The sequence below is a fragment of the Somniosus microcephalus genome, chromosome 32 (genome assembly GCF_052327205.1).
Source record: "Somniosus microcephalus isolate GS21.2 chromosome 32, FLI_Smic_1.0, whole genome shotgun sequence".
Taxonomy (NCBI): domain Eukaryota; kingdom Metazoa; phylum Chordata; class Chondrichthyes; order Squaliformes; family Somniosidae; genus Somniosus; species Somniosus microcephalus.
In genome coordinates, this window is record NC_141018.1 from 15,537,678 (window position 1) to 15,564,380 (window position 26,703).

General features: G+C 45.2%; 1 protein-coding gene across 1 annotated transcript in view; it reads left to right on the forward strand.

Annotated features, from left to right (window-relative positions):
• The window catches only part of LOC147097290 (fibrillin-1-like), a 465,058-nt gene that overhangs the window by 383,299 nt on the left and 55,056 nt on the right, over positions 1–26,703 (forward strand). Inside the window, exons 44-50 of the mRNA XM_085972115.1 lie at positions 860–982; positions 2,521–2,646; positions 6,117–6,233; positions 11,737–11,865; positions 14,795–14,914; positions 15,345–15,470; positions 20,200–20,352. Coding sequence (XP_085828241.1) covers positions 860–982; positions 2,521–2,646; positions 6,117–6,233; positions 11,737–11,865; positions 14,795–14,914; positions 15,345–15,470; positions 20,200–20,352 — 894 coding nt within the window. The remainder of the gene's footprint in view (positions 1–859; positions 983–2,520; positions 2,647–6,116; positions 6,234–11,736; positions 11,866–14,794; positions 14,915–15,344; positions 15,471–20,199; positions 20,353–26,703) is intronic.

Consider the following 26,703-nt stretch of genomic DNA (forward strand, 5'->3'; position numbering starts at 1 on the left):
CGGTTGTCTGTCCAGACTGATTGGTGGCAGCCATGGTCAGCTGTTGCTCAGTCGGGGAGTATCAAAGTAGGACATTGCTTCTAATCCTGATGGCTCACACATCTGCATAAGCCCTACTCAGAAGTGCTGAGCCCTCAATAGCAGTAGTTTATGGCTTCAGGCCTTGCCACTAACTTTCAAATTGAATGAACTCAGTTGGTTGAACCATGTCTGCCATTCCCCTCCCCCCAGCTCTTTTTCCAATCACATTTCTCCTCCACTTGTGCATCATCCAAAGTGTAACTGTTATTTTGCTCTCCCCTCCTCCTTATTTTACTGCTGCAGCCATAGAGGACAACTTACATCTCCATGCGTGTATCCTGTAGCTATTTAGAAAATTAGGTGTGACTGAAGATAATTCAATCCATTGCCATTGTTCCCGACCGCCCACAGTAAACTGGTCTACTTAGTCCACTAGAATAGTAGATGTCATATATGTCAGAATATGGCAGTATAAATAGTGCCCACATGTCAGTTTATGTCTCAAATTCCATTTTTTTTTAATGGTGGTAGTTTGTGTAAACGTTAATCTATGGCATTAATTCAATTCACTGACACAGTAACTCATTCAAGATTCAGGCTACCACCCCAAAGTACAGCTTTGTAAACAAAAATATCCAAAAAATTAACAACAAAAGGCATGGTCAAAAAAATAGGATGTGAATCATAATTCTTTGTAGCTGTTTGATTTTTTTTGTAAGGGTTTTGATGACAAGAACTCTTCTGTAACAATCAGAATTAGTAACAGATTCTAAAAACCCGATGTAGAACATAGTACCAAAGTCATTTAAATTTGTTAACGGCTATTTTGTTCACCCAGATATGGATGAATGTCAGAATGGGCCACTGTGTCAACAGAATGCTGTCTGCATTAACACCCCAGGTAGCTATCGCTGCGAATGTTCACCAGGTTACCGGCTCACAATAACAGGACATTGTATCGGTAAGTAATCTCTGTTAAAATCTAAATATAGTTGTGTGTTTTCCGCTATGAAAAAGCTTTCTCTGCATGTTAGGTTGACTTCCTTATTTTCCAAAATGAAATGTCCTGGATTTGAAAAACACTTGGAACCCTGAGGCATGTGCAAATTGGTTGTTATATTAACCTTATCATTAAAAACCTGATGTATGGTTCCAGGACAGAATAAACAAAAGCACAAAAAGTTTACATATGAACTACAATACCCATATTTAATTAGAAGGAAGTATTCATTTCCTACAATTATTTTCATTTCTGCATGTTGGGAGAGATATGTGTATAGTAATTGTCAGATATCAGTTGGGAGATCAGAATGCTTTAAATGAAAATATTAAAGCATGCCAAGAAAGTACTCAAGGGAAATTGATTAACACATTAAGAGCCTACTGACATATTGGCTGTGCCAAGTATACACTATAAAGAATGTTTCTATAGCTGAGGCCTTGTTGAAAATAATAACTAGAAAATATCTTTTTAGTATTTCATATAAATTTAATCAATCGGGAGAAACAAAAAATTCCAATGCGCCTGTTATTGGCTTGCACTGGGAATGCACATCAGTAATTTGCGTATTCCCAGCCTGCAATTTTCCATCCATTAATGTTAATGAAGGGAAAATTGTGGTCTGGAAGTGTGCAGATTTACAATATACATTCAAAGAGCAGAGAAATGTGAATTTTTACCCCTAAGTTGGGACTCATTTTCCCATTACTCACAAGTACTACAATACTGTAAGTAGAAGCTATGGTATTCTGCTATATCCATAAAATGACTATTAGAACACGGCTGTTGAAATCACACGGCTGCCTCACTTGCTGTCTGCTATCTGTCAAGACATCCCTGCCAGCTAAGTTTACATCCATTATTTAGAGTAACATACTCTGGAATGTGTTCCAAGGCCAGTAACACATGTCAGCATTGAGCTAGAAATAACTGAGCTTTGTTCTTTTCAATCGTGATACTGCATCAAACCCTGGATCTTTCCTAGTACACCGTGTACATAATGGTGGAGCTTTCCTCTATTCGCTACTTGTTAAATTGTAAATGTGTTCTTCATACATATGTTTATGATTTTGCAGCAAACAGCAAACAAAAAGGTAATTTTCCTCTTATTTATTATGCTGTGTGTAATACATCACAGTATTTTAGTTTCTGATGTGTGCCAGTGTTACCCGATATGTAACGTGTGCAGGAAAAGAGGGAATGTTGGAAATGCAGAGCCATCAAAACCTGCAAATAATAAAAGTCAGAGTAATGCTTGAGACAGAAACCTTCAGCAGAATTGGACTCCACCTGAAAGGCTACTCTTTTCATTTCTATTTTCAGATGCTGACAGACCTGCTGTATATTCCAGCATTTTCAGTTTTATTCCAGATTTTTGGTATTCAAATTTTTTGTTTTTGTTGTAAAAGCCTTGTCCTCAATTTTCTGAATGTAGGATTGCTGCTTGTTGTTGCAAATGTTTGGTATCGTTTCGGAAATTCAGTTTCTTTTGCCTACAGATCGTAATGAATGTCATGATATCCCTAATGTTTGTAGTCATGGGCAGTGCATTGACACTGTAGGAAGCTACCACTGCATCTGTCGCAATGGCTTCAAAGCAACACCAGATAAGACGATGTGTATGGGTAAGTAAACAACTGACACATTGGGAGCGCATGGCAAGAAATTGCACACTCCCAGCCCATGATTTTCCTTTCATTAGCAATCGGTTATATTCAACTCATGGTTATAACCAATTAGAAAAATGGGTGGTAATCTCTTGCACCAAATTTCCTCTGAGTTTGTGCCCCATCCAGTTTTCCGATTGGATTTTGTACAGATGACATAAGCCAAAAGTCAGCAATTAATTGTATTAAATTATCCCTGTTATTTAGTTGTTCATGCATTTTCTCAGTGTTTGCATCTTTATAGTAACCTACTTGCCCATATAAAATGCATGTCCAGGGCTTCCAGGTTGTGCTTTGTGGCTTTCTCTGAAACTAGTTTCTCTTTTTGCTTCTATCCTGTTTCCAGTTAGTCGGTCTTACCATTTATTCAGTTTGTCCATGATATTGGGTCGATGAGTTTCCCATTTTACTTGCGTTTTCTAGAGGAGGAGGAATGGGGGGATGCCAGGCAGGTCAGGCTGTACCAGAGGCAAACTGTGACTACCTGTTAGTACCCTCTTACCCATATTTGCAGTCAGGGATCCATCTACTTAGCATTGTGGAACAGGCTACATAGTCTCTGGGTCAGCAGACAACCATACACAGAGATGTGCCACCTGCTCCACGACACCTGCAGTTAACATGCACTGTAAGGCTAGCATTACTAATTGTTAGTAATGGTCAGCTGTGCCATCAAATCATCTTCCTTTGCATCCTTATAGTCATGCTGTCATGTTTTTCTCTGGAGGGAGAAAAGCAGGGTCGCCTCATTCTGCACAATCTTCACTTTGCCTGCTGTCAAATGGGGTTAGAGTGTTACACCGTTCCATCACTTGGTCACATTTATTGTGTTAGCCAAAGGACGTTGCCTGACATTTTTGTTATCTCAACAGCTTTTTCAAGGAGAAATATACATGGAAAATATTATGAACCTCTGTAAAGGGGACAAATATTTCTGTCCCCATATGGGGACACTTATCTTAAGTGGCCACATGTCTTTAGATTTAATTATCACCCCTTGTAAATACAGGAAGCTTTCTGATAGCCGGCACCGACGGGACCGAGCTGGTGCTGTAACATCAAAAGTGCCAGACATACCAGAGTTAATGTTTAAACATACGGAACTGAGAAGCTCCGTGTGACTCAACAAACCCTGTTGCTTAGCAACAGCTTCAAAACAATCGGCTGCAGCTGCAAGCGTCTGTAGCTGAAGCTGTTGCTATAGCTACAGTGCTTGACTGGGAAAAAAAAAGCAATGAGAACTAAAAAAACATAGAAAACGGCTCCTGATTTTTGCCATTAGATCAAGTATTCCGGACATATAACCTCTGGATAAACCAAAGTTTCCTGTAACCTTTGAGGCTGCTTACATGTAATTCCTTGCCTCCTCTGATAAGCCTGAAACAGAAGTCCCAATATGACCCAGACATCCCCTATGTTATGCAAATGAAGCTGGCCCTGCAAAATGAGGCAGAGTCAACACATCGCTAATAGTGCCCCACCCAACTAACACCGAATTAGACTGTCAAAAAATCTATTCCATGGTTGTAGCAACTAAGTGATCTGAGAGGCCTTATGGCAATGTATTGCCCCTCCTATTTTTGAACGTCAGGTTCCACATTTATGCTGATGACACCCAGCTCTACCTCACCACCACCTCTCTCGACCTCTCCACTACCTCTGATTTGTCACGTTGCTTGTTCGACATTCAGTATTGGATGAGTTGTCCTCCAATTAAATATCAGGAAGACTGAGCCATGGCCACAAATTCCGTCCCTAGCCACCAACTCCATCCCTCTCCCTGGTAACTGTCCGAGGCTGAACCAGACAGTTTGCAGTCTTGGCGTCCTATTTAACCCTGAGCTGAGCGTCCGACCTCAAAGCCTCTCCATCATCAAGACCACCTACTTCTACCTCCGTAACATTTCCCGTCTCCACCCCTGCTGAAACCTTCATCCATGCCCTTGTTACCTCTAGATTCGACTGTTCCGATTCTCTCCTGGCCGACCTCCCACCTTGCACCCTTCGTAAACTTGACCTCATCCAAAACTCTGCTGCCTGTATCCTAACTCTCACCAAATCTCGTTCACCCATCACTCCTGTGCTCGCTGACCTACATTGGCTCCCGGTCCGGTAACACCTCGATTTTAAAATTCTCATAATTGTTTTCAAATCCCTCCAGGGTCTTGCCCCTCTTTATCTCTGTAACCTCCTCCAGCCCTACAACCTTCCGAGATCTCTGCTCTCCTGCAAATTTGGCCTCTTGCGCATTGCCAATTTTCATCGCTCCACCATTGGTGGCCGTACCTTCAGCTGCTTAAGTGTAAGCTCTGGAATTCCTCCTCCTACTTTAAACGCTCCTTAATCCTACCTCTTTGACCTAGCTTTTGGTCACCTGTACTAATATTTCCTTATGTGGCTTGGTGTCAAATTTTGTTTGATAACGCTCCTGTGAAGCACCTTGAGATGTTTTACTGCATTAAAGGCACTATATGAATGCAAGTTGTTGTTGTTGTATAGACGATGATGTGGTAGGCATGAGACTAGCCTCTCTCTCTGGTCTTATGTTTACTTCTGGTCACACCACCATACTGTAGCAGATCAGGAGTATAACAAGCTAGCGCCTTTCTTATACTCTGCACTAGAGAGATAATAAAAATGGAAATTTGGTGGCAGTTCATCTTTACCATCACCATGGGATGGACTATAAAGTTAATAGTGGTACTGCCAGTCCCTAGGGATGGGGAAAATTATGACTCAGTGTGTGCAAAGTAGCAGAACAATTATACAACGATTGAAAAATTGAACTTGTGAAAAGCACAATGTGCTTCTGAATATTGTGTCCGGATAGTTCCATTGCAGTATGAAAAGCAAGAAGAGCAGAGGCATTCTGCACCAGTATAGAGACCTGAAGCAATCAGCCAGCTTAATACATCAACAGAAAAGGTGGCATTATGATACAGTACATTGACACATGACTGCACATAGCCACTGATTGGTGGGTCATGGGTTTAATCCACTATATGATGCCACTGAGTAACATGACATGGGTTTAATCCACCACTACTGAGTTTCTGATCATAGCCACATGGAGAGGCTCCAGAGGTGGAGAGAAAGCCAGTGAAAGAGTCAGCCCATACTGCTGTTGTATGCCTTCTGTCAATTAATTCAGACTAGCATTGGCAGAGGTGTGGCACTAGGTCAGCAGTAGGTGGCACTTGACCCAGGGACAAAGACAGGTGAAAAGCTATAGGGTAATATCCTCATTAGAAAGTGTTGCAATAGGGAACGCCTGTCAATAGGAAAGCCACATCAAATGAATGTATGTCTGTTAGTCTGATTACTTGCTTAAATGGTCACGTAGAAGAATTATATTTAAATTTAGATGTTAAAAAAAATAACTCTTTTCCAAATGAAAAGGCACTGATATTTCCCTTTCATTTGCCCAGATATTGATGAATGCGAGCGGCAGCCATGTGGCAATGGGACATGTAAGAACACAGTTGGTTCCTACAACTGCTTGTGCTTTACTGGATTCATGCTCTCTCATAATAATGACTGCATTGGTAAGTTAATCATAGTGTTCTTCTGAGCTAAGCAAATGTAGAAGTCTACAGGAAGCGTGGTACGGTAGCATACTGGTTATGTTACTAGGGGGAGAAATTGGGTGCCTTTGCGCTTCCCGTTAGCGCCTCCGGGGGCGCCAACGGGGCACTACTGGCTTTGCGACCGGGCACGGCGCTAGTACCAAGGGCTGAGAGATTGAGCTTGGAGGATTGCGGCAGCAGTAACCACTAGCACCACGATCTCCTGCGCCCGGAGATCATGATGTCATCCGGGTGCGCAGCGCCTCAGCTCAAAAATTCACTCTCGCCCCCTGCCTGAGCGCCTGCCGTTAGCAATAACAGGTACAGGGAGGCGGTTTGCAGTCAGATGAGTGCTGGAGGAGCGGTATATAAAGGTTTCAACTTCCGGGGGGTTTTTTTTGTCGGCAAACAATGTTGCCTTGTCAGTTTGACACAAGCAGACAGGCGTTTTGACCAATTTGACTGTTTTCAACTTGAAGGAGTATTCTGGCTGAGAAAAATTTATCACTTTCATTTGGGTTACATTTGATAGTGCAACATTTCCATCATATAGTGCAACATTTCCATCATTTACTGGCACTGGACCTCTTCCTCCAGCCTCACCGGTGGAGGCAGAGAGAAAGACTGCAAAATGTGGCCAGAGGGAGGAGAACCAACAGGGCTCTCAACAGGAGGCCTTACCCTCCCAGGGTATTCCGGGAGCACTTCTCTTACATTCATCTCTCAGAGGAGCAGTGCCTTAGAAGGCTCCACTTCAGCAAGGAGGTGGTGACAGAGCCCTGCCACCTCCTGCAGCCAGACCTCTAGCCTCAGCTCAGGACCAGGACGCCTCTCTCAGTGGCAGTTAAGGTCAAAGTCACTCTCAATTTCTACTCCAGCTCCTTCCAGGCTTCAACAGGGGAAATTGCAAACATTTCGCAGTTCGCCGTCTATTGCTGCATCCGGGAGGTAACAGGCGCTCTCTACAGAAATTGAAGGGAGTACATCTCATTCCCCATGACCATGAGAAACAGGATGAACGCTCATGTGGCTTTGCAAGGATAGCGGGTTTCCCCATGGTTCACGGCGCCATTGACTGCACCCACGTGACATTGGGGGCACCTCATCACAATGCAGAGATGTTCCATAACCGCAAAGGCTACCACTCTCTGAACGTTCAGTTGGTGTGCGACCACAGACCGCACATCCTTGCCGTCAATGCCCTCTATCCTGGCAGCAGCCACGATGCATTCATCCTGCGACGGACCGGTGTCCCAGCACTGTTCCACCCACCATATGAAGCTCGCGGCTGTCTGCTCGGAGACGAGGGTTATCCACTCGCCACCTGGCTGATGCACTCCTCCGCAACCCCAACACTCCTGCTCAGCACGCATACAATGACAGCCATAGCGCCACCAGGAACCTGATCGAACACACTATCGGGGTGCTAAAGCAACGGTTCCGCTGCCTTGACCACTCTGGCGGAGTCCTGCAGTACTCCCCTGATCGAGTGTCCTTTTTCATCGTTGTGTGCTGCATGCTGCACAACCTGGCCATTCTGAGAGCCCAGCCATTGCCACCAGGGATTGCAGGTCCACCTCAGGAGGAGGAAGAGGACGAGGAGCAACAGCAATGTAGGAGGGAGCCACTCAATCTTGCTTCTGCAAGGCCATTCATGAGCGCCTCATTAGACACCGCTTCCAATAAATGATATATCACATGGCATTTGCGCAGCACAACCACATCATTACATCCAGCTCGCAGCCCCTATCGCCGGGCAAAGGTCAAATGAGAAACATCACAAAATGTGCAACGTCAAATTAACAGTTTAATATCGAACAGAACTCTCTCTTATGAAACCCAACTATTCATAAAGAAATACAACAATATATTTACAAACACATCAATTTATTAACACACACTACCCCCATTTGCTAATAAAGTATTGTTCACTCCCTCCTTCTTCAGTGATTTCCCTCCCCTTTGGAGTTCCCCCCTCCCAACCCTACTGCTCCTCAGTAATGAGGCCCCAGTGGCTGCAGCAAGGTGGCTGGTGGAAGGCTGCTGAGTCTGGGAACCAGAGACTGCAGATGGCCTTGCAGGACGCCCTCAACCAGCTCTGTGCCTGGAAGGCCCGGCTGCAGACTGCGAGCTCTATGGGCATCTGATCAGCCATCAGTTGCTTGCATGAAGGCTTGCAGCTCCTTGCAGGCCCAGTTCACAAGCAGCAATGATCATAGTGAGGTTGTGCAGCATGATTGAACCTCCCCTTTAAGAACTGGAAGGCGCCAGTCTGTCTGAGGACTCTCTAATTGACAGCACTGGAACTTGATTAGCGCTCTGAAGGTAGTGCCCCGCTCTGCGACGTTAGCGCCCTAAGAGAAGTATCCACCTCCCTCTTGGGCGCTAAAACTCAATTTTGCATTCACCGGCACTAAAGTTAGCGCCTAGGCGATGTTAGCACCCCAAAATGGACGATACCAAATTTTTCCCCCCTGGACTAGTAATCCAGAGGACTCGACTAATGATCCAGAGACATGAGTTCAAAACCCACCACGGCAGCTGGGGAATTTAAATTCAGTTAATTAAATAAATCTGGAATAAAAAAAACTAGTATCAGTAATGGTGACCATTACACTACTGGATTGTTGCAAAAACCCATCTGGTTCACTAGGGAAGGAAATCTGCTGTCCTTACCTGGTCTGGCCTATATGTAACTCCAGACCCACAGCAGTGTTGATTCTTAACTGCCCTCTGAAATGGCCGAGCAAGCCACTCAGTTGTACCAAACGGCTACAAAGAAGTATACTAAGAATAAAACCGGATGGACCACCCGGCATCAACCTAGGCACCAGACACGACAAAGGCACACCCAGCCCAGTCGACCCTGCAAAGCCCTCCTCACTAATATCTGAGGACTTGTGCCAAAATTGGGAGAGCTGTCCCACAGACTAGAATCATGCCTTTCAGTCAACGTCCCAGACTCTTCCATCACCATCCTGGGTATGTCCTGTCCCACCGGCAGGACAGACCCACCAGAGGTGGTGGCACAGTGGTATACAGTTGGAGGGAGTGACCCTGGGAGTCCTCAACATTGACTGCAGACCCCATGAAGTCTCATGGCATCAGCTCAAACATGGGCAAGGAAATCTCCTGCTGATTACCACCTACTGCCCTCCCTCAGCTGATGAATCAGTACTCCTCCTTGTTGAACACCACTTGGAAGACGCACTGAGGGTAGCAAGGGCACAGAACGTACTCTGGGTGGGGAAATTCAATGTCCATCACCAAGAGTGGCTCGGTAGCACCACTGCTGGCCCAGTCACGAAGAACATAGCTGCCAGACTGGGCCTGCAGCAGGTGGTGGGAGAACCAACACGAGGGCAAAACCTACTTGACCTCATCCTCCCCAGTCTACCTATCGCAGATGCATCTCTCCATGACAGTATTGATAGGAGTGACCATCGCACAGTCCTTGTGGAAATGAAGTCCCATCTTCACACTGAGGATACCCTCCATCGTTTTATGTGGCACAACCACTGTGCTAAATGGGATAGATTCAGAACAGATCTAACAGCTCAAAACTGGGCATTCATGAGGCACTGTGGGCCTTCAGCAGCAGAAGAATTGTATTCCACTACAATCTGTAACCTTATGGGCCGGCATAGCCCTCACTCTACCATCAAGCCAGGGGATCAACCCTGGTTCAATAAGGAGTGTAGAAGAGCATGCCTGGAGCAGCAAAGGCGTACTTAAAAGCGAAGTGCCAACCTGGTGAAGCTACAACAAAGGACTACATACATGCTAAACAGCGGAAACAGCATGCTATAGACAGACCTATGCGATCCCACAACCAACGGATCAGCTCAAAGCTCTTCAGTCCTGCCACCTCCAGTCGTGAATAGCGGTGGACAATTAAACAACTAACGGGAGGGGGATGCTCCATGAATATTCCCATCCTCAATGATGGCAGAGCCCAGCATGTGCATGCAAAAGACAAGGTTGAAGCGTTTGCAACCACCTTCAGCCAGAAGTACCGAGTGGATGATCAGAGGCTGGGTATTCTGCAGCGAGTCCCTCACCTCCTGCCTCCCCAAAGCCTTTCCACCATCTACAAGGCACAAATCAGGAGTGTGATGGAATACTCTCCACTTGCCTGGATGAGTGCAGCTCCAGCAACACTCCAGAAGCTCAACACCATCCAGGACTAAGCAGCCCACTTGATTAGCACCCCATCCACCACCTTAAACATTCACTCCCTCCACCACCAGCGCACCATGGCTGCAGTGTGTACCACCTACAGGATGCACTGCAGCAACTCGCCATGGCTTCTTCCCAAACCCTCGTCCTCTACCACCTAGAAGGACAAGGGCAGCAGGCGGATGGGAACACCACCACCTCCAAGTTCTCCTCCAAGTCATACACCATCCTGACTTGGAAATATATCGACGTTCCTTCATCGTCGCTGGGTCAAAATCCTGGAACTCCCTTCCTAACAACACTGTGGGAATACCTTCACCACATAGACTGCAGCCTTTAAGAAGACGGCTCACCACCAACCTTCTCGAGGGCAATTAGGGATGGGCAGTACGCCCACATCCGAACGAATAAAAAAGCAAATTAAAATGCTTTATAAAAAATCTCACTGTTCCATATCAAACCTCATAACTATCTCAGTCACTTCTGGTTCTGAAAGATGAAGGAAGGTTGAGGGGCAATCCTTTCTATTCAGAATGATTTCCCCACTTTATATTGAGAAAAAAACTTAAGGGATTCCATGTTCCTATGAGGGAGCTGCACTTGTAGAGAGCATCGGTCAGAGAATTGAGACTTTCAAGTTGTAGCCCTATCCAACCTGTGCACCGCATTGCTCCCCGTGCATTGGGACTAAACAAAGCGACTGATTACCTGAATCGAGTTAGGGACAAAGTCTGTAAACTTAATATTAATCATGAAACAGGACTTTAAAGAAAGCTGTAGACGTAGAATTGTGAATGGCATGAGGTCATGCTTTATTTAATTTTAAAACATATTTTCTGCAGATAGTTTTGTGTTCATAGTATTGTATTCAGTGTTTTTTTCTTTATTTGGACCATTGTAACATAATAGAATTCAGTTACACAACCAAAGCATTGTTTACCATACAAATATGACTTTTCTGGAGCTAGTCCATGAATTACTAGATTAATTGAATTCAGTTGCCATGGTGGGATTTGAATTCATAACCTCTGGGTTACTAGACCAGTACTATATTTTTAAAAATCCACACGAGTATAGTCAAATATTATTGTATGTTGACACAAAAAATACAATCTTGCACAGGTTTATAATTCTCTATGAATTATCTCAATTCTTTTAACTTGTAGAAAATTGGGTTGAATTTTTACCAATGAGCAAAAGTGTTCAAAATTAAAAATATAATATCACATTAAAGCAGACAGCATAAAATACACCAAAATATTAAAACTATAGATGTGACTATAATTTCATGCTTTTTTTTTAGATGTTGATGAGTGCAGTACCTTGAATGGTGCTCTCTGTAGAAATGGACAGTGCATCAATACTATTGGAACATTCCAGTGCCTCTGCCGTGATGGTTATGAACTTACATCTGATAGAAGAAGTTGTGTTGGTAAGCAATTTTAATAAATCAGAGGAAAAAAGTGTAAAACAGCCTGACCCTAACACTTTCAAACTTATGTGTGCACTACAACCTCAAATTATGAACACTTTGTTGTAAAAGCCATACTTTGTGTCACAGAAACATATTTTCCAAATCTAGAACACTGTACAGCACTACACTTTATTTTAATTTTATTTTTGGTCAGTCGGTTGGCTAACATAAATCGAAACCCAGAGCCATGTTTAAAGTGTCAAACCAAACTGCTGAGAAATCCAAGCATGTAGCATTGGTTATCTGATATGGAGTGCACACAGTCTCCTGCTAGGGACAACCACAATTACATATGCTCAGTAAGTTTAGCAAGAATGAATGCTTAGGATCCCCCGTGTGCACACTGAAATACAGCTGGAGTTTGACCATCTAGAACTGTACAGTTTACTGGCACAAAGCAGTGATGAGCTTTCCACTGCTGGTCCAGTCTGGACCACCCCATCCATTAAGGCATTGGTTTACAATGTTATCTGGAACCAAGAGCGCAGAATCCCAATCACCAGTAACAAGTCTATCCTCAATAAGCCAGGCTGACTAGTTAATTGTCAACAATGTTCTGGAACATTGCAGACCACATGGCTCGGCTATCAGGCTATTGAGTGTGCAACAGTTGACTTGGTCACAACCTTCCATCACCAGGTTTTCCATCTTGGAGCCACTTGAAAGTCAGTAGTTGACCATTAGACAGCTGACAAGTGTGGATTTGAGCCCTCACTTGGAAGGAAAGTGGTACTAGGAACTTCCTAACAACCTCACGATAAAACATGTAAATACATTGCCATCATCTTCCTGACCACAGCTTGGACCTACGCCATACCCATTGAACAGTCGCTCCATCAGATGGAGATGCAAAGCTTTAGCAGTAGCTGCTTGCATCTCTGGTCATGGTAGGTTCCAACCCCTGACGCATGACCACATGCTCTCATACCTGACCTGCAGGTAATGTCTTCCAGCAGCTATTGTTCCAAATCTCAGAATTTCCTTACCTGCCTTCAGTAGGTGGATGACCTACACAGGACAGGTTGTAACATGCCAGCCACCTTAATGTTGTAGATCAAAGTCCAATGCCACGTACCAAATATACTCGTCATCAACTGCTTAATCCAGAAAAGCATGCCCATCACGAGATTGATTTTCTCTAGAGGGTGGTCAGTGACATGTTATTGTAGGCCAGAGTCCTCCTCTCTTTAACAATTTCCCCTTATTACCACGAAACTATCTTACAACTTGGCCCTGAATTGTAGACATGGCCAGAGGAAGCCAGGACTCCCAGGTACCGATATGAATCAACTTGGTCAGATGCTCCTTTTATCTTCCAATCACTACCTTTGAGAATCCGCATTGAGCTGTGCAAAGCCATAATACCGCAGTTGGGGCACCCTTCTCCTAATTATCCCAATGTTCAAAATGATGAGCAGAGTGCACTGGATTTGCCAATAAGCAATATTATGCGGAAGAAGGAGTAATAACATTCTTTCAAAAGTGTCCAGAACAGACCTTACTACATCATCTAACCCATCATTAGAGACACTGAAAGGGATAGATAACAGGATACAACCTTGCTCCTCTTTCTAGAGGAATGGATTCAGTGAATATCTCATTTACCCTATGCAGATCTTCAGGCTAGAGTATGCACCCCAGATAAAATCCAAGATTTGGCCATGTACTGTACTCCCATACTTGGTAGTTTCTTCCAGCGGTCCCTATGAGGCTCTTCAAAAGACTTAGGGAAATCACCTTGCGTTTTCATTGATTTTTGAAAGAAAGAAAGACTTGCATTTATATAGCGTCTTTCACGACCACATGACGTCCCTAAGCACTTTACAGCCAATGAAGTACTTTAAAGTGTAGTTACTGTTGTAATGTAGGAAATGCAGCAACTATTTTATGCGAAATAGTGCCACGGGATCTTTTACATCCACCTGAGAGGGCTGCAAGGGCCTCAGTTTAACCCAAGGCCTCCAACAGTACAGCACTCCCTCACTGCTGCGTGGATTTTGTGTTCAAGTCTCTGGAGTGGGGCTTGAACCCACAACCATCTGACTCAGAGGCAAAAGCGCTACCAACAGAGCCACAGCTGACACAGCTGTGTCAACTTTCAACTTTATTTTAACACTTGTTACAGTATCATGTATTTTGTTTTTTGATAAGCTTGGCCATTTACTATATCTAAAAATGTTTTATATGCAAATATAATAATAGAAATTATCGCATTCACACTCCCAGGGTGGAGCTTCTTGCGCCAGGAGTATCAGCAATTCAGGTAAAGAGGTCAGTGCACCCTGGATGAAAAATCCTGTAGGGCCTGCTGAATTTTACAAATTTGTTAAATCTACTGTATATATTGGTTTTGAATTGTTTTCCATTATTTCTGTGCTATGTATGTATATACCAGTACTTCAGAATCGGTCATTTCAGACTTACGGACACCTTTCCACTTCCAAAACGCCTAGATAACTGAGGTTCTGCTGTATTTATGTGTCCCAAGTAACATAAAATGAACACTTATATGGTGTTGAAAATAATGTAAAATGTTTTATTCCCATTTTCATTTAATTTTGGGGAATACTTTTCTTAAAGATGCCAAACATATGACAGCTGGTTTACATGCCGGTAGAGTAGGACTTTTAAGCTGTATATGGAAAACCATTTAATTTACAGCTTCCCTTAGCAGGAATTGCTATGTAGGAACTGGTGTTCCAACTTGCATACAGGAATTTATGAAATTTGTTACGGAACTAAGCAAGAAATACTTATTTCAGATTTCCAGCATCTGCAGTATTTTCTTTTTGTAAAAAAAACTGAGATATTTGTCATGTTATTAGCTAATGAGATTTCTGCGATTTACATTAACATTTCCCTTGCTGTTTCTCTTTTATCTCAACAGATGTCAATGAATGTTTGACTGTACCTCGCCCTTGTACACCAGGCACCTGTCAAAACCTGGATGGCTCCTATAGATGTATCTGCCCTCCTGGATACTCACTGATAGATGACAGGTGTATTGGTAAGGGGTTTTATTTAGTGTTGATCAAGGTGAGGGATAGTGGCCTAGAAATTCAATGGTGCCGCACCATTTTTCAGGCGCACCAATCACCGACCTCCTCAAGGGTCCCGGGCTGTGGCCTCCTGTTACTGCTTTTTCCCACCCAGCAGCCGGCCAGGATGTCAATTTGGCTGGCTGCCAAGCAGGAAATGGAAGAAAAAAATTATAATGAGGTCCTGCTGTTACGATCGTCGGGAGCTCCACGTCCTCGGCCTTAGCGGGTTCTTCAGCCATTTTAGGCTTCACCTGCACCTTTGCTGCCTCCCTGCAAATATTGGGGCCTTACAGTTTCAGGACTAGAGTTCCAAACTCACCATACTACAAAGTTCTCCCAAAGCAAAAAATTAGTGTTGCTCTACTGTGCGTGATCTTACCTCATTTCATTTTCCAGATATCGATGAATGCACATCGGACCCTGGATTGTGTGTGTCTGGCACATGTAGTAATACTGAAGGAAGCTACACATGCCTCTGTGCACCAGGATCTGTACTATCACTAAATGGACGAAGGTGCATTGGTGAGTCTGTAGTAATAACCATCCATAATTACTAAAGAAAGATCTCAACACCAGAATTAAAAATGTAACAATTTTGTGAAACGTAATAGAGCAACATCGCAGAATAGTAGGACACTGATTTGATTTCTCTCACAGCCCTGAGTTTCCAGTCACAAGTATTTTAGTGTTGTGGAGTGGGGACAGGTACCAGGTAAAGACAAGTTCCTCCATGTAGAGAGAGGAAATCAGAGTGATATTTATTCTTAGGCTGCTCCCTCGTATCTTTTGTCAGCCAGTTCAGAGCAAAGTTACTGGAGATCTGGAAGCTGGTAGCCTTCTTGCCGCCTTGTTTACACGTGTTGTACAATCCACCACTCCCAGTGGGACTGGCACTTGCAGGTCGTGTAGCTTGTAAAATCTTGGGCTTGCAGCCTGTGACTTTCCGCCTATTAATTTTAGCAGACAGAATCACAGGTGCTCGTCAAGATTTCCCAGATGTGTTTCCTGTAAGCATCACTCTCTGCTGGGAAAGCTAGATTATGGAATCACTCCTTATATTTCTGCACACTGTTGTAATTTAACATCTAATCTTTTTTTTAAAAAATGACAGCAGTTTTTTTTGAAGAGCTATCAGAATTTACACATAGCCAGGGATACTGGATTCAGCTCACTCTAATTCCTCCAGTGTAAACCTGCCTCAGACTAAAATTAAAGATCAGGCTCCGTTCAGCTGCTGACAGGATTACAGTAAATCACTTCTCGAAGAACCATTTACCAAAGGATAAGAAAGACTTTCACAACCTCAGGACTTCCCAAAGCACTTTAGAGCCAATGAAGTACTTTTGAAGTGCAGTCACTGTTGTAATGTAGGAAACGCGGCAGCCAACTTGCACACATCAAGGTTCCACAACAGCAATGTGATAATGACCAGGTAATCTGTTTTAATGGTGATGGTTGAGAAATAAATATTGGCCAGAAAACCGGGGATAACTCTCCTGTTCTTCTCAAAATAGTGCCATGGGAACTTTAAGTCCACCTGAAAGCAGACTGGGCCTCGGTTTAAAGACTCATCCGACAGTGCAGCACTCCCTCAGTACTGCACTGGGAGTGTCAGCCTAGAGTTTTGTGCTCAAGTCTCTGGAGGCGAGAGTGCTACCACTGAACCACAGCTGACACTACTAGTTAGTACCAAGGACTGCACTGACACAATGACATATTAAAAACAATTCACTTTTTTAACTACCACAAGCAAGATAATACCACTGTCAACACAACACACCAGTTTAATTCAAAATTACCACATCAAGGTTCAACTCAATATAACATAGTATTAGATTCAAAAGATATTTTAGTTGTTTAAGAGGTAATCACAGTCATATGCTTCCTATACAACTTTATTAGATTGATTCAAATTGAGATCTTATCATCTTCTTAATCCAGCACTTTAGCATCAAAACCAATCTTTTCTGGAGTCTGTAACCTCAGTGATTTTTACACAATCCTCTTCTCTCCTGGCTTGTCACCAAATTTCATCATCTGTTACTGTATTTTTCACATTTTGAAAACTGTTGAACTACTTTCTTTTCCTGCACATTAAGTATTCTTGACACATTTCTGCTGTTCAAGGTCCTTTTCGTCCTCTTACATTCTCCTTCAATCTTTCTTCTCCAGATGATCTCTCTTAAGTGAACTATCCAATTAAGACTTCAGTAGCACCAGCAACAACTACAACTGCTAGATAAACCAACAACTACACAGGTTGAAGTGGAATCCTCTTCTTCTAAGGCTCAAAGCAGAGAATTCCCTTTTTTTGGTTCAAGTAATCTACCAGTGATTTTTTTCATCAATTATGGAATGCTTGCTTTTCAACTCATTTAACTTTCAAAACACTTCCCCATGGTAGGTTATTTGTCAACAAGTTTTGGCTCTGACTTTTTGGACTGTTGCTGACTCCTTGGCCATTGCTAACGCATCAGGGCCGATTTCACAAAATTCCATTCCGAGCAGTGAGCATCGCCCACAGGGAGTGCTTATTAGGAAATTGGACCTATTATGACTGCTGTTTAGTTACATTGTCTCCAAATTCAACTAAAGGACATCTATATTCTTTTAAGAAAGTTCCTGGTCAGACATTCACTCAGCAGTTTTCAGGATTTTTTAACAAGACTGACCATGTTTTAGTTATTTTACTTTATTTAAGCAGCAGTTTTCTTCAAAAAAAAGTTTAAATTGAACTTTATCATGCCTGATTCACTTAATAAGACCACTGTTGCAGGTGTTAAATGATTTGGATTGTATGTTTTTCATGGCCTGTGCAAGCTGCACGGACCCCGTGGATCAGAAAGTCCCAACTTGCTAAAACCAGTGGAAATTCACCAGCAAAATTGCTAATCTAAAAAAGAAAGCCTAAAAAGAACACAACTCACTGAGATGCAGACAGATTGCCGCAGCACTGTTAGTAGCACGCAATGGCACTACTGTCAGTAGCAGTAAAGAAAACAGATGAAGATGCAGGCCCGATCTGCCAAATTCAGCACCAGTCTCCCCATTCAGCCTGTAATAAAACTCAAAAGCCTAGAAATTCAGTGGGCTGCGCCACCTGTTAGCGCCTCAAGAGGGCGCTAAGTAGGTCGGAAGCCACTGGCCACGCCTCCCGCTAAATTCAGCGGGACGCTAATGGCGGCGCTAGCCGTTAGCGCTGCGCCGCTACCGATGACGTCATCGGTGTGCGCAGCGCCCCGCTAACGCCCCGATTGCGATGTTTAGATGCGCCCCCTGCTTAAACGCCGGGCGCTATTTGCGACCGGTTCAGGGGGGCCTACCTGCGGCGGTAGAGGCGCTAATTAAAGGTGCGGGGTGGCCATTTTTTTTTGCTGGCCGCCTGCCAGCACCTCTCCATGCTGCCGTCCCCGGCCTCCTGAGGCCACCCCACCCCCCGCGGAGTGCTGACTGCGTTCCAAGAGCCCGGCACTTCTCCTCGGTGCCGGGCTCCTTTGCCGGCACTCGCGATCCTTGATCGCGTTGCACAAGGCCCCTCCGCTTTAAGAAGAGGAGGAAGGCCTGCAGTACCGCAGCGCACCGTGCCGCAGCGTGTGGCGCTGCGGCACGATGCGCAGCGATATTCAGCTGCAGCGCCCCAAGAGGGATGCGGGGCACCTCCAGTAGCGCCGCGCTTCCCTCTGGGGCGTGCAAACTGAATTTCCGGCGGGCGGCCGCGACTGCTTCCGGGGCGCTACTTTTAGCGCCCTGGCGAGGCTGGCGCCCCAAACGGGGCTACAGTGAATTTCTAGGCCAAAGCATCTAGAACTACCCTGCTGCACCATACTAGATGACCACACCATAGCTGCAGCTGTCCTTTTAGTTGCAAACAGCCCCAATGAAAGATGAAACAAAAATTCCCCTTTCTAGCCTACACAAATTAAGTTCTTCAAGTCAGTGCATAGCCTATGAAATTCATACCTCCATGCAAAGAAGGTGAAACATTAAAAAAAATTCCATGATAAATGTACAACCTTGTGGATAGTAGATGTGTATATTACATAGAAACATAGAAGATAGGAGCAGGAGTAGGCCATTCGGCCCCTCGAGCCTGCTCCGCCATTCAATACATTCATGGCTGATCATCCAAATTCAGTACCTTGTCCCTGCTTTCTCCCCATATCCCTTGATCCCTTTAGCCTTAAGAAATATATCCAACTCCTCCTTGAATATTTTTAATGAATTGGCCTCTACAGCCTTCTGTGGTAGAGAATTCCACAGGTTCACCACTCTCTGGGTGAAGAAATTCCTCCTCATCTCTGTCCTAAATGGCTTACCCCTTATCCTTAGACTATGACCCCTGGTTCTGGACTCCCTGACCATCGGGAACATCCTTCCTGCATCTAGTCTGTCTAGTCCTGTTAGAATTTTATAAGTTTCAATGAGATCCCCTCTCATTCTTCTAAACTCCAGCGAGTACAAGCCCAATCGACCCAATCTCTCCTCATACATCATTCCTGCCATCCCAGGTATCAGCCTGGTGAATCTTCGCTGCACTCCCTCCATGGCAAGAACATCCTTCCTCAGATAAGGCGACCAAAACTGCACACAATACTCAAGATGTGGTCTCACCAAGGCCCTGTACAACTGCAGCAAGACATCCTTGTTCCTGTACTCAAACCCTCTCGCTACGAAGGCCAACATACCATTTGCCTTCTTAACCGCCTGCAGCACCTGCATGCTTACCTTCAGCAACTGGTGCACAAGGACGCCCAGGTCTCGTTGCACTTCCCCTTCTCCCAATCTATTGCCATTCAGATAATAATCTGCCTTCTTGTTTTTGACACCAAAGTGGATAACCTCGCATTTATCCACGTTATATTGCATCTGCCATGCATCTGCCCAATCACCCAACCTGTCCAAATCATACTGGAGTTTCTCGGCATCCTCCTCACAGCACACACGCCCACCCAGCTTTGTGTCGTCTGCAAACTTGTGAATGTTGCAATGGACTTTCAGTGCTAAAATGGTTCAGGTTTGAAACTTATGTCTTTATGCTGACATTTTGCACATCAAGAGAAATATTATTTTAAAAATTATTACCCACTTTATTAAATGTAGATTAAAACATTGTGTCCAAATAACTGTGTCCTCGGTGATTTTAACATAATCCTCAATGAAACTCTAGCATGAGAACTGCATGCTTTTGTAAGAAGTGTTACAGAAATAACTTATTTTATGTTAATACTTTTATTTTCTATTTCATCTCTAGATATCAGAGAGAGCTTTTGCTTCTCTACGTTTGAGAATGGTGTGTGCTCTGCGCCCAAGTACAGGAATATCACAAAAGCAACGTGTTGTTGCAGCTTAATGCCAGGAGAAGGATGGGGCGTCCCATGCGAGATCTGTCCCAAAAAAACAGAGGGTAAGCCAAATGATGGTGCAATAAATACATATCCACAATTGTTGTTGTTGACCCAATGCAAGGTAACAAAAGTGCACGTTACCACACTTATGGGGAGAGAGCAGGACTATGGTATTGAGATAGAGGATCAACCATGAACATAAGGAATGACGGTGCAGGCTCGAAGGGGCGAATGGCCTACTCTTATTTTTCTGTGTTTCACTCAGATGAAGTTTTGAACATTCATATTAAGATTCTCAACAAAGCATCATATTTATTTCTTCCATATAATAGATGAGGCAACTTTAAACCTATTAGGCCTAGAAATTCGGTTGGTTGCGCCAGGGATTAGCGCCTAAAGAGGGCAATAACTGGGGCGATAGCCAAATTCCGGTGGGGCGCAAGGCGTTTAGCGCCTCGCCCCATATTGAGTATGCATTTAGCGCCGGCGCTAACGCTTAGCGCCCGCTCATGGGCGCAGGCTAATTATGATGGCATCTGAGTGTGCAACGCCTTTTCGGCGCCCCAGACGGGAAATTCAGTGGCGCCCCCCTCCGTAGCGCCTGGCGCTATTAATGACAGTTTTCCTGGGCCTTACCAAGTCGCTTTCGGGCTGGAGGAGTGTTATTTAAAGGGGACTGGTGTGGTTTAAAAACGGCACACATTTCTGTTGCACAACTTCCTCGAGAGCTACAAAGAGTTGCTGACCTGCACACTGAGAGCCATTTGACCACTATGCCCACGCTGGCAGAGGAACAGCAGCCTTCTGACCATCGCCTTGCTGTTGGTGAGCCTTGACAACGGGGAACCTTCCTATGGGCACTTATTATGGGGCCTGCATTGGAGGGGAACGTCCTGCTGCTGAATCATCTGGAAAGGGCACTGAGACGCTGAGAGAGGGGGGCGGGCATGGCCAGACGGAGGAGGGCCAACAGACGTCGCCGCAGCAGACCTTACGCTGGCAGGGTTTTCCGACAGCAGTTTTCCTACATGAACATGCCGGAGGAGCAGTGTGTCAGAAGGCTGCGATTTAGAAAGGAGGTGGTGACTGAGCTCTACCAGCTGCTTCAGCCAGATCTGCAGCCGGTCTGATACCCCCAAGCCTGTGAAGGGCAAGATGCATGTAAATAGCAGGCATGGCCATTGTAAATGAAGAAAGTGTTTCATTACACAAAATGTGGTTCCTTCAAACATGAGAAAGCTATGGCAACAGAAAGCAAAACTAATACATTGACACATAACTGCCACTCACACCCGGGAGACTGTCCAAAAAATAAATCACATCCGACCATTTTCCTTGGCCTTGATTCCACTGCGCCAACCAAAGCATCCAATGCCCCGTCAGTGAGGCGTTCCGCCCTCTGCCTCACCCTTTCCATTTCTTGCTAGGCTGGTGCACCACAGGTAGGCTCCCACCGCTTTGAAGGCCTACAAGGCAGTGAATGTGTCTGGTGATGCCAATTGACCTGCCCCTTTAAGAGCTGGCCGACGCCAGTGTGTCTCAGGGAAAGTGATTATTGAAAGCACCTGCGCTGCGCCCCGCCACAGCGATATTGGGTAGCGCCTCCGCGTTAGCGCCTTAAGAGTCGCGTGCAGTGCCTGATTTACCGCCGCAAACACCATCAGGGGCGCAACGACCCAATATCGCGCCAGGTGGCGCTAAGTCGCAGCTGGCGGTACTCTTAGCGCTTCGCCAGATCTAACGCCCCAAACGGGGCTATACCGAATTTCTAGGCCTTAGTCTTGTATCAATATTGAGTAAAATAATGGAATCAATTTTCAGGAGTAAACCTGAGGTTTATCTGTACAATAATAACCTGAAAATCAATTACCACAAGTAGACCGTGTGTTAACCAAGTAAACAGTAACCAACATGAATTCCGAAGGCAAAGATTCCTACCTGACGAACCTCTAACTTTCTTGAGTTAGTTACATCCTAAGGTGAACTGTGGAAAACCCTACAACACAGTGTACTTAGACTTTCTAGAAATGGATAAGAAAATGGCTCAAGGATAAAAAGCAGTAGATCATTTTTAGAGTCTGTAATGATCAGTAACATGTCATTCTAGAATGGTACACTAGGTGGAGCTGTATGTTTAGTAGTGGACTACCCACAAGGCAGTAGTCAAGATGGATGCCTGTACACTAGTCCACATGGCTGAATAAATGAGTAGCTCAAGCTAGCTGTTCATAATGAAAACATCTATTTATTTATGAACATGACATGGTACCAGGATTGGTAATATCTGCTGAATATTGTGAAACGTGACATGGAGAATTTGAAGCCACCGGAGGGTTTGAAACTCACGGGGAATGTCGACTGCATTTGGCGGACTTTCAAACGACAATTCGAACTCTATATTGCTGCCATCGGGTTCAGTACGAAGCCAGACGCAAGGAAAATAGCGTTGCTGCTCACGGTTGCAGGCACGCAGGCGATAGAGGTATTTAATACGTTTGTATTTGATCAAGAGGAGGACAGAGAAAAGATGGACGATGTGCTAAAGAAGTTTGATACACATTGTTCTCCCAAAAAGAACGAGACCTATGAGAGGTACGTGTTCCGTTCACGGACACAGCAGCAAAATGAGACTTTTGATAGCTTTGTGACCGATCTGAAACTGAAAGCACAGATATGTAATTTCTCTGAACTGAAATCATCCATTATTCGTGACCAGATTGTGTTTGGTATTCATGATAAAAAGGTCAGGGAACGTTTGTTGAGAGAAACCGAACTAACATTGGAGGATGCTGTGAAAATATGCCATGCCAGTGAGCTAGCTCGGCAGCACGCAAAGACTTTCAGTGAAATTAATAATGATGCAACTGTAATGAGTGACTGTGCTGCAGACATTTTTTGTAGGAATGGTGTCATGTGACAATATCGAAAAGGATACAGAAAATGTGCAGCCCTCAGGAATGGACAATGCTGAACATAAAGTTAATGCAGTAAAAGAGGACAAATGGATAATGCCACTGCAGGTAAATGGAGCATTAGTTACATTGAAACTAGACACTGGGGCAAAAGCAAACTTAATCAGTATGAGTGACATTAAAAATATGAAAGAAAAGCCCAAAATACAGAAAAAGTCAGTACTACTGAAGAACTATAGTGGACAGAAAATAGATAGCTTAGGTGTATGCACACTCAAAGTGACAGTCAAAGACAAAGTGCATCATCTCATGTTTTCTGTTGTGGCTGAAGGACTTGATTCACTACTAGGTGACAAAGCTTGTGAGGACTTAGAACTGGTCAAGAGAGTCTACCGTATAAACTGTGCCATAAGCAGACCAGATGACTCAGTGGATTCTGTAGTGAGTAATTTCCAGGATGTGTTCAAAGGATTTGGAATTCTACCATTCACTTACAAGATCTAGCTAAAGGAGAATGCTCAGCCAGTGGTACATGCTCCACGGAGAGTTCCAGCACCCCTGCGTGACCGGCTCAAGAAAGAACTGGACAGAATGACCACACTAGGAGTCATCAGGAAAGTCGAAGAGCCAACAGACTGGGTTAACTCCATGGTATGTGTAAAGAAAAAGAACAATAATCTAAGAGTATGCATGGATCCAAAGGACTTAAATGCAAACATAAAACGTGAACACTACCAGATTCCCAAGCGAGAAGAAATCACCAGTGAAATGTCAGGTGCCAGATACTTCACAAAGCTCGATGCCTCACAAGGATTTTGGCAACTAAAACTGGATGAAGAGAGCACCAAATACTGTACCTTCAACACACCATTTGGCAGGTATTGTTTCCTCAGAATGCCTTTCGGGATAATATCTGCATCTGAAATCTTTCATAGAGCGATGGAACACATAATTGAAGGTCTGGAAGGAGTTCGGGTCTATGTTGATGACATCATCATCTGGGGCTCCACACTGAAAGAACACAATGAGGGACTGACTAAAGTGCTACAGAGCATACGCCGGAATGGACTGAAGCTCAACAAAGCCAATTGTCAATTTGGTGTCCAGGAAGTCACTTTCCTAGGAGATAATCTATCTGGTAAAGGAATAGAGCCAGATATGGAAAAAGTAAACGCCATACTCAACATGCCCCGACCCACTGACAAAAAAGGAGTGCTACGCATCATGGGGATGATAAACTTCATTGGAAAGTTCATTCCTAACTTGTCAGCCAAGACAGCCTGTCTGCGAGACCTGCTACATAAAACAAATGAGTTCGCATGGACAGAAAGACATGAACAAGAGTGGATGAACCTCAAAACAGTGCTGACAACCACACCTGTACTCACCTTCTTTGACCCAACAAAGAGAATCAAAGTGTCAACGGATGCATCAAAAGATGGCCTAGGCGCGGTCTTGCTGCAAGCAGAGGGTGAAGATTGGAAGCCTGTTGCCTATGCCTCCAGGTCTATGACTGATACTGAGTGTCGATACGCCCAGATTGAAAAGGAATGTCTAGGCTTGGTAGTTGGACTAGAAAAGTTCCATGGCTACATATATGGACTTCCCACCTTCACAGTTGAGACAGACCACTGCCCACTGGTTGCCATCATAAAAAAAAACCTGAATGAGATGTCTCCAAGGATTCAACGACTCATGATGAAGCTGCAAAGATATGACTTTGAACTGATCTACACACCAGGCAAACACATAGGCCCCGATTTTCTGGCTGCCGTTGGGCGGCTTTTCATGCGGCATGGGGCCGAAAATCGGCGAAAAAACAGGTCGGGACCCCCCCGCATGATTCCCCGCCCCGTCCGACTTTCGGACTGCCGTTTCCGCGCGTCCCGCTTCAGTCCCGGCCACCGCTGACGGGACTGGTCGTCGGAGCACTAACAAGCAATTATCTGCTTGTTAAAGTGGATTTTCCCGTGCCGTTGCGACTTTGGGGCTTTCCCCACCTGAAACCCGCCTGCGGGGAACCCCGCTGCTGAGAGCTGGCGTGACAACAGCTGGCTTGCTTGCTTGCAGCAGCAGGTCGCTGAGGGCTGAAGAGATTTAAATAGGCAGCATTTGCAGGCTGCAGGACCTTGTTGATCAAGGCTTGGGGGAACTTTTTGAAGCCTTAGGAGCAGCTGCAGAAAGTTGGAGCCTCACACACTTCTCCAGTGTGAGCTCCTGGCAAGCCCCTCTCACCACCCTAACTCAGCGCCCCCTCAACGGAGGCATCTGCCAGAAGCATGGGAGGCCTTTGGGACGTTCCCTTCCTGGCATTAGAGGATCTCCAACAGCAGAGGCGGCAGCAGCAGAACCAGGAACAGCAGGATGAGCACCAGGAGCACCAGGCTGCTGCTCACTCACCTGAAGCTGCACAGGCCAGAAGGGGCCAGCGCTTGGAAGTGGCTTGAGAGCACCTTGCTGCGCTTTAGGGGGCCAGTGGGACCCGTTTCTGCACTGGCAGTCCTACTCAGAAGGACTTCCATGAAGATCTGGTTTCTCTGTTCAACAGATGGCCAACGCTCCTCAAGCGATGTCATTCTCTTATGAGCACTCACCATGTTTTCCGTACCCTGGCGAGTTATCTACTGCATGGAGGTTGCCAACCTTTCCATGGTGATGCGCTCATGCGCCAATGACTCCACAAAGGCTCTGCTCATGGTCGCTATGGACTCCTCCATTTGCTCAGCACTCGCAGCGACCCTGGAGACAAAACCTGCCAGAGACTCCTGCATCTGTGCATGGAGATCCATCACCTCTTCTCTTGCGGATGGACCCAGAGGCAGAGGGTCGTCATGCAGCACAGCTGAGCTGAGCTGGCAGAGTCCTGCGCCCTCCGACGAGGACTTTCCACTGCTGTCCCTGTCTCCAGAATCTGCTGAGGCTCACTTGTGAGCTGTGAAACACCAGGTGACAACACTGCTCTATGTCCCGAAGGTCCCCCCGAGGTGTGAGTGTCTGCGCTGGTGCTGGGTGCGCTTACTTCTGCTGATGCTGCGCCCTCAGAGGTTGGAGCTTCCTCTGAGGAGTCTGGCTGCACAGCCTCTTCCTCCTCCACAGTGAGGACAGAGGCTCTGGATGGTACTGTGGGGGAGTAAAGGAAGGAGATAGAGATGTAATGCCAAGGTTCTTCTGGTGACTCCCAGCGAGTTGGCATCTGCTGACACCTGCATCCATGCAGCATTGGTCTCAGTGGGAGGCCTCTTCCTCCCTGGCCTAGGGAAGAGGACCTCCCTGTGGACCCTAACCCCATCCAATAATGCCTGCAGTGAAGCCTCGTCGAATTTGAAGGCAGCTCGGCCTCTGCCGCTGGCAGCAGCTGGTGGCCTCTGCCATTGTGCAAGAGTGGTTGAGAAGCCTGCAGAAGTGGAGAAGCTTGCTGGACACTTTGAAAGCACCATGAATGATGACATCATAGTGTGGGGATTTCTGACTCGAATGGGACAATTAGCAAGGCTTCCC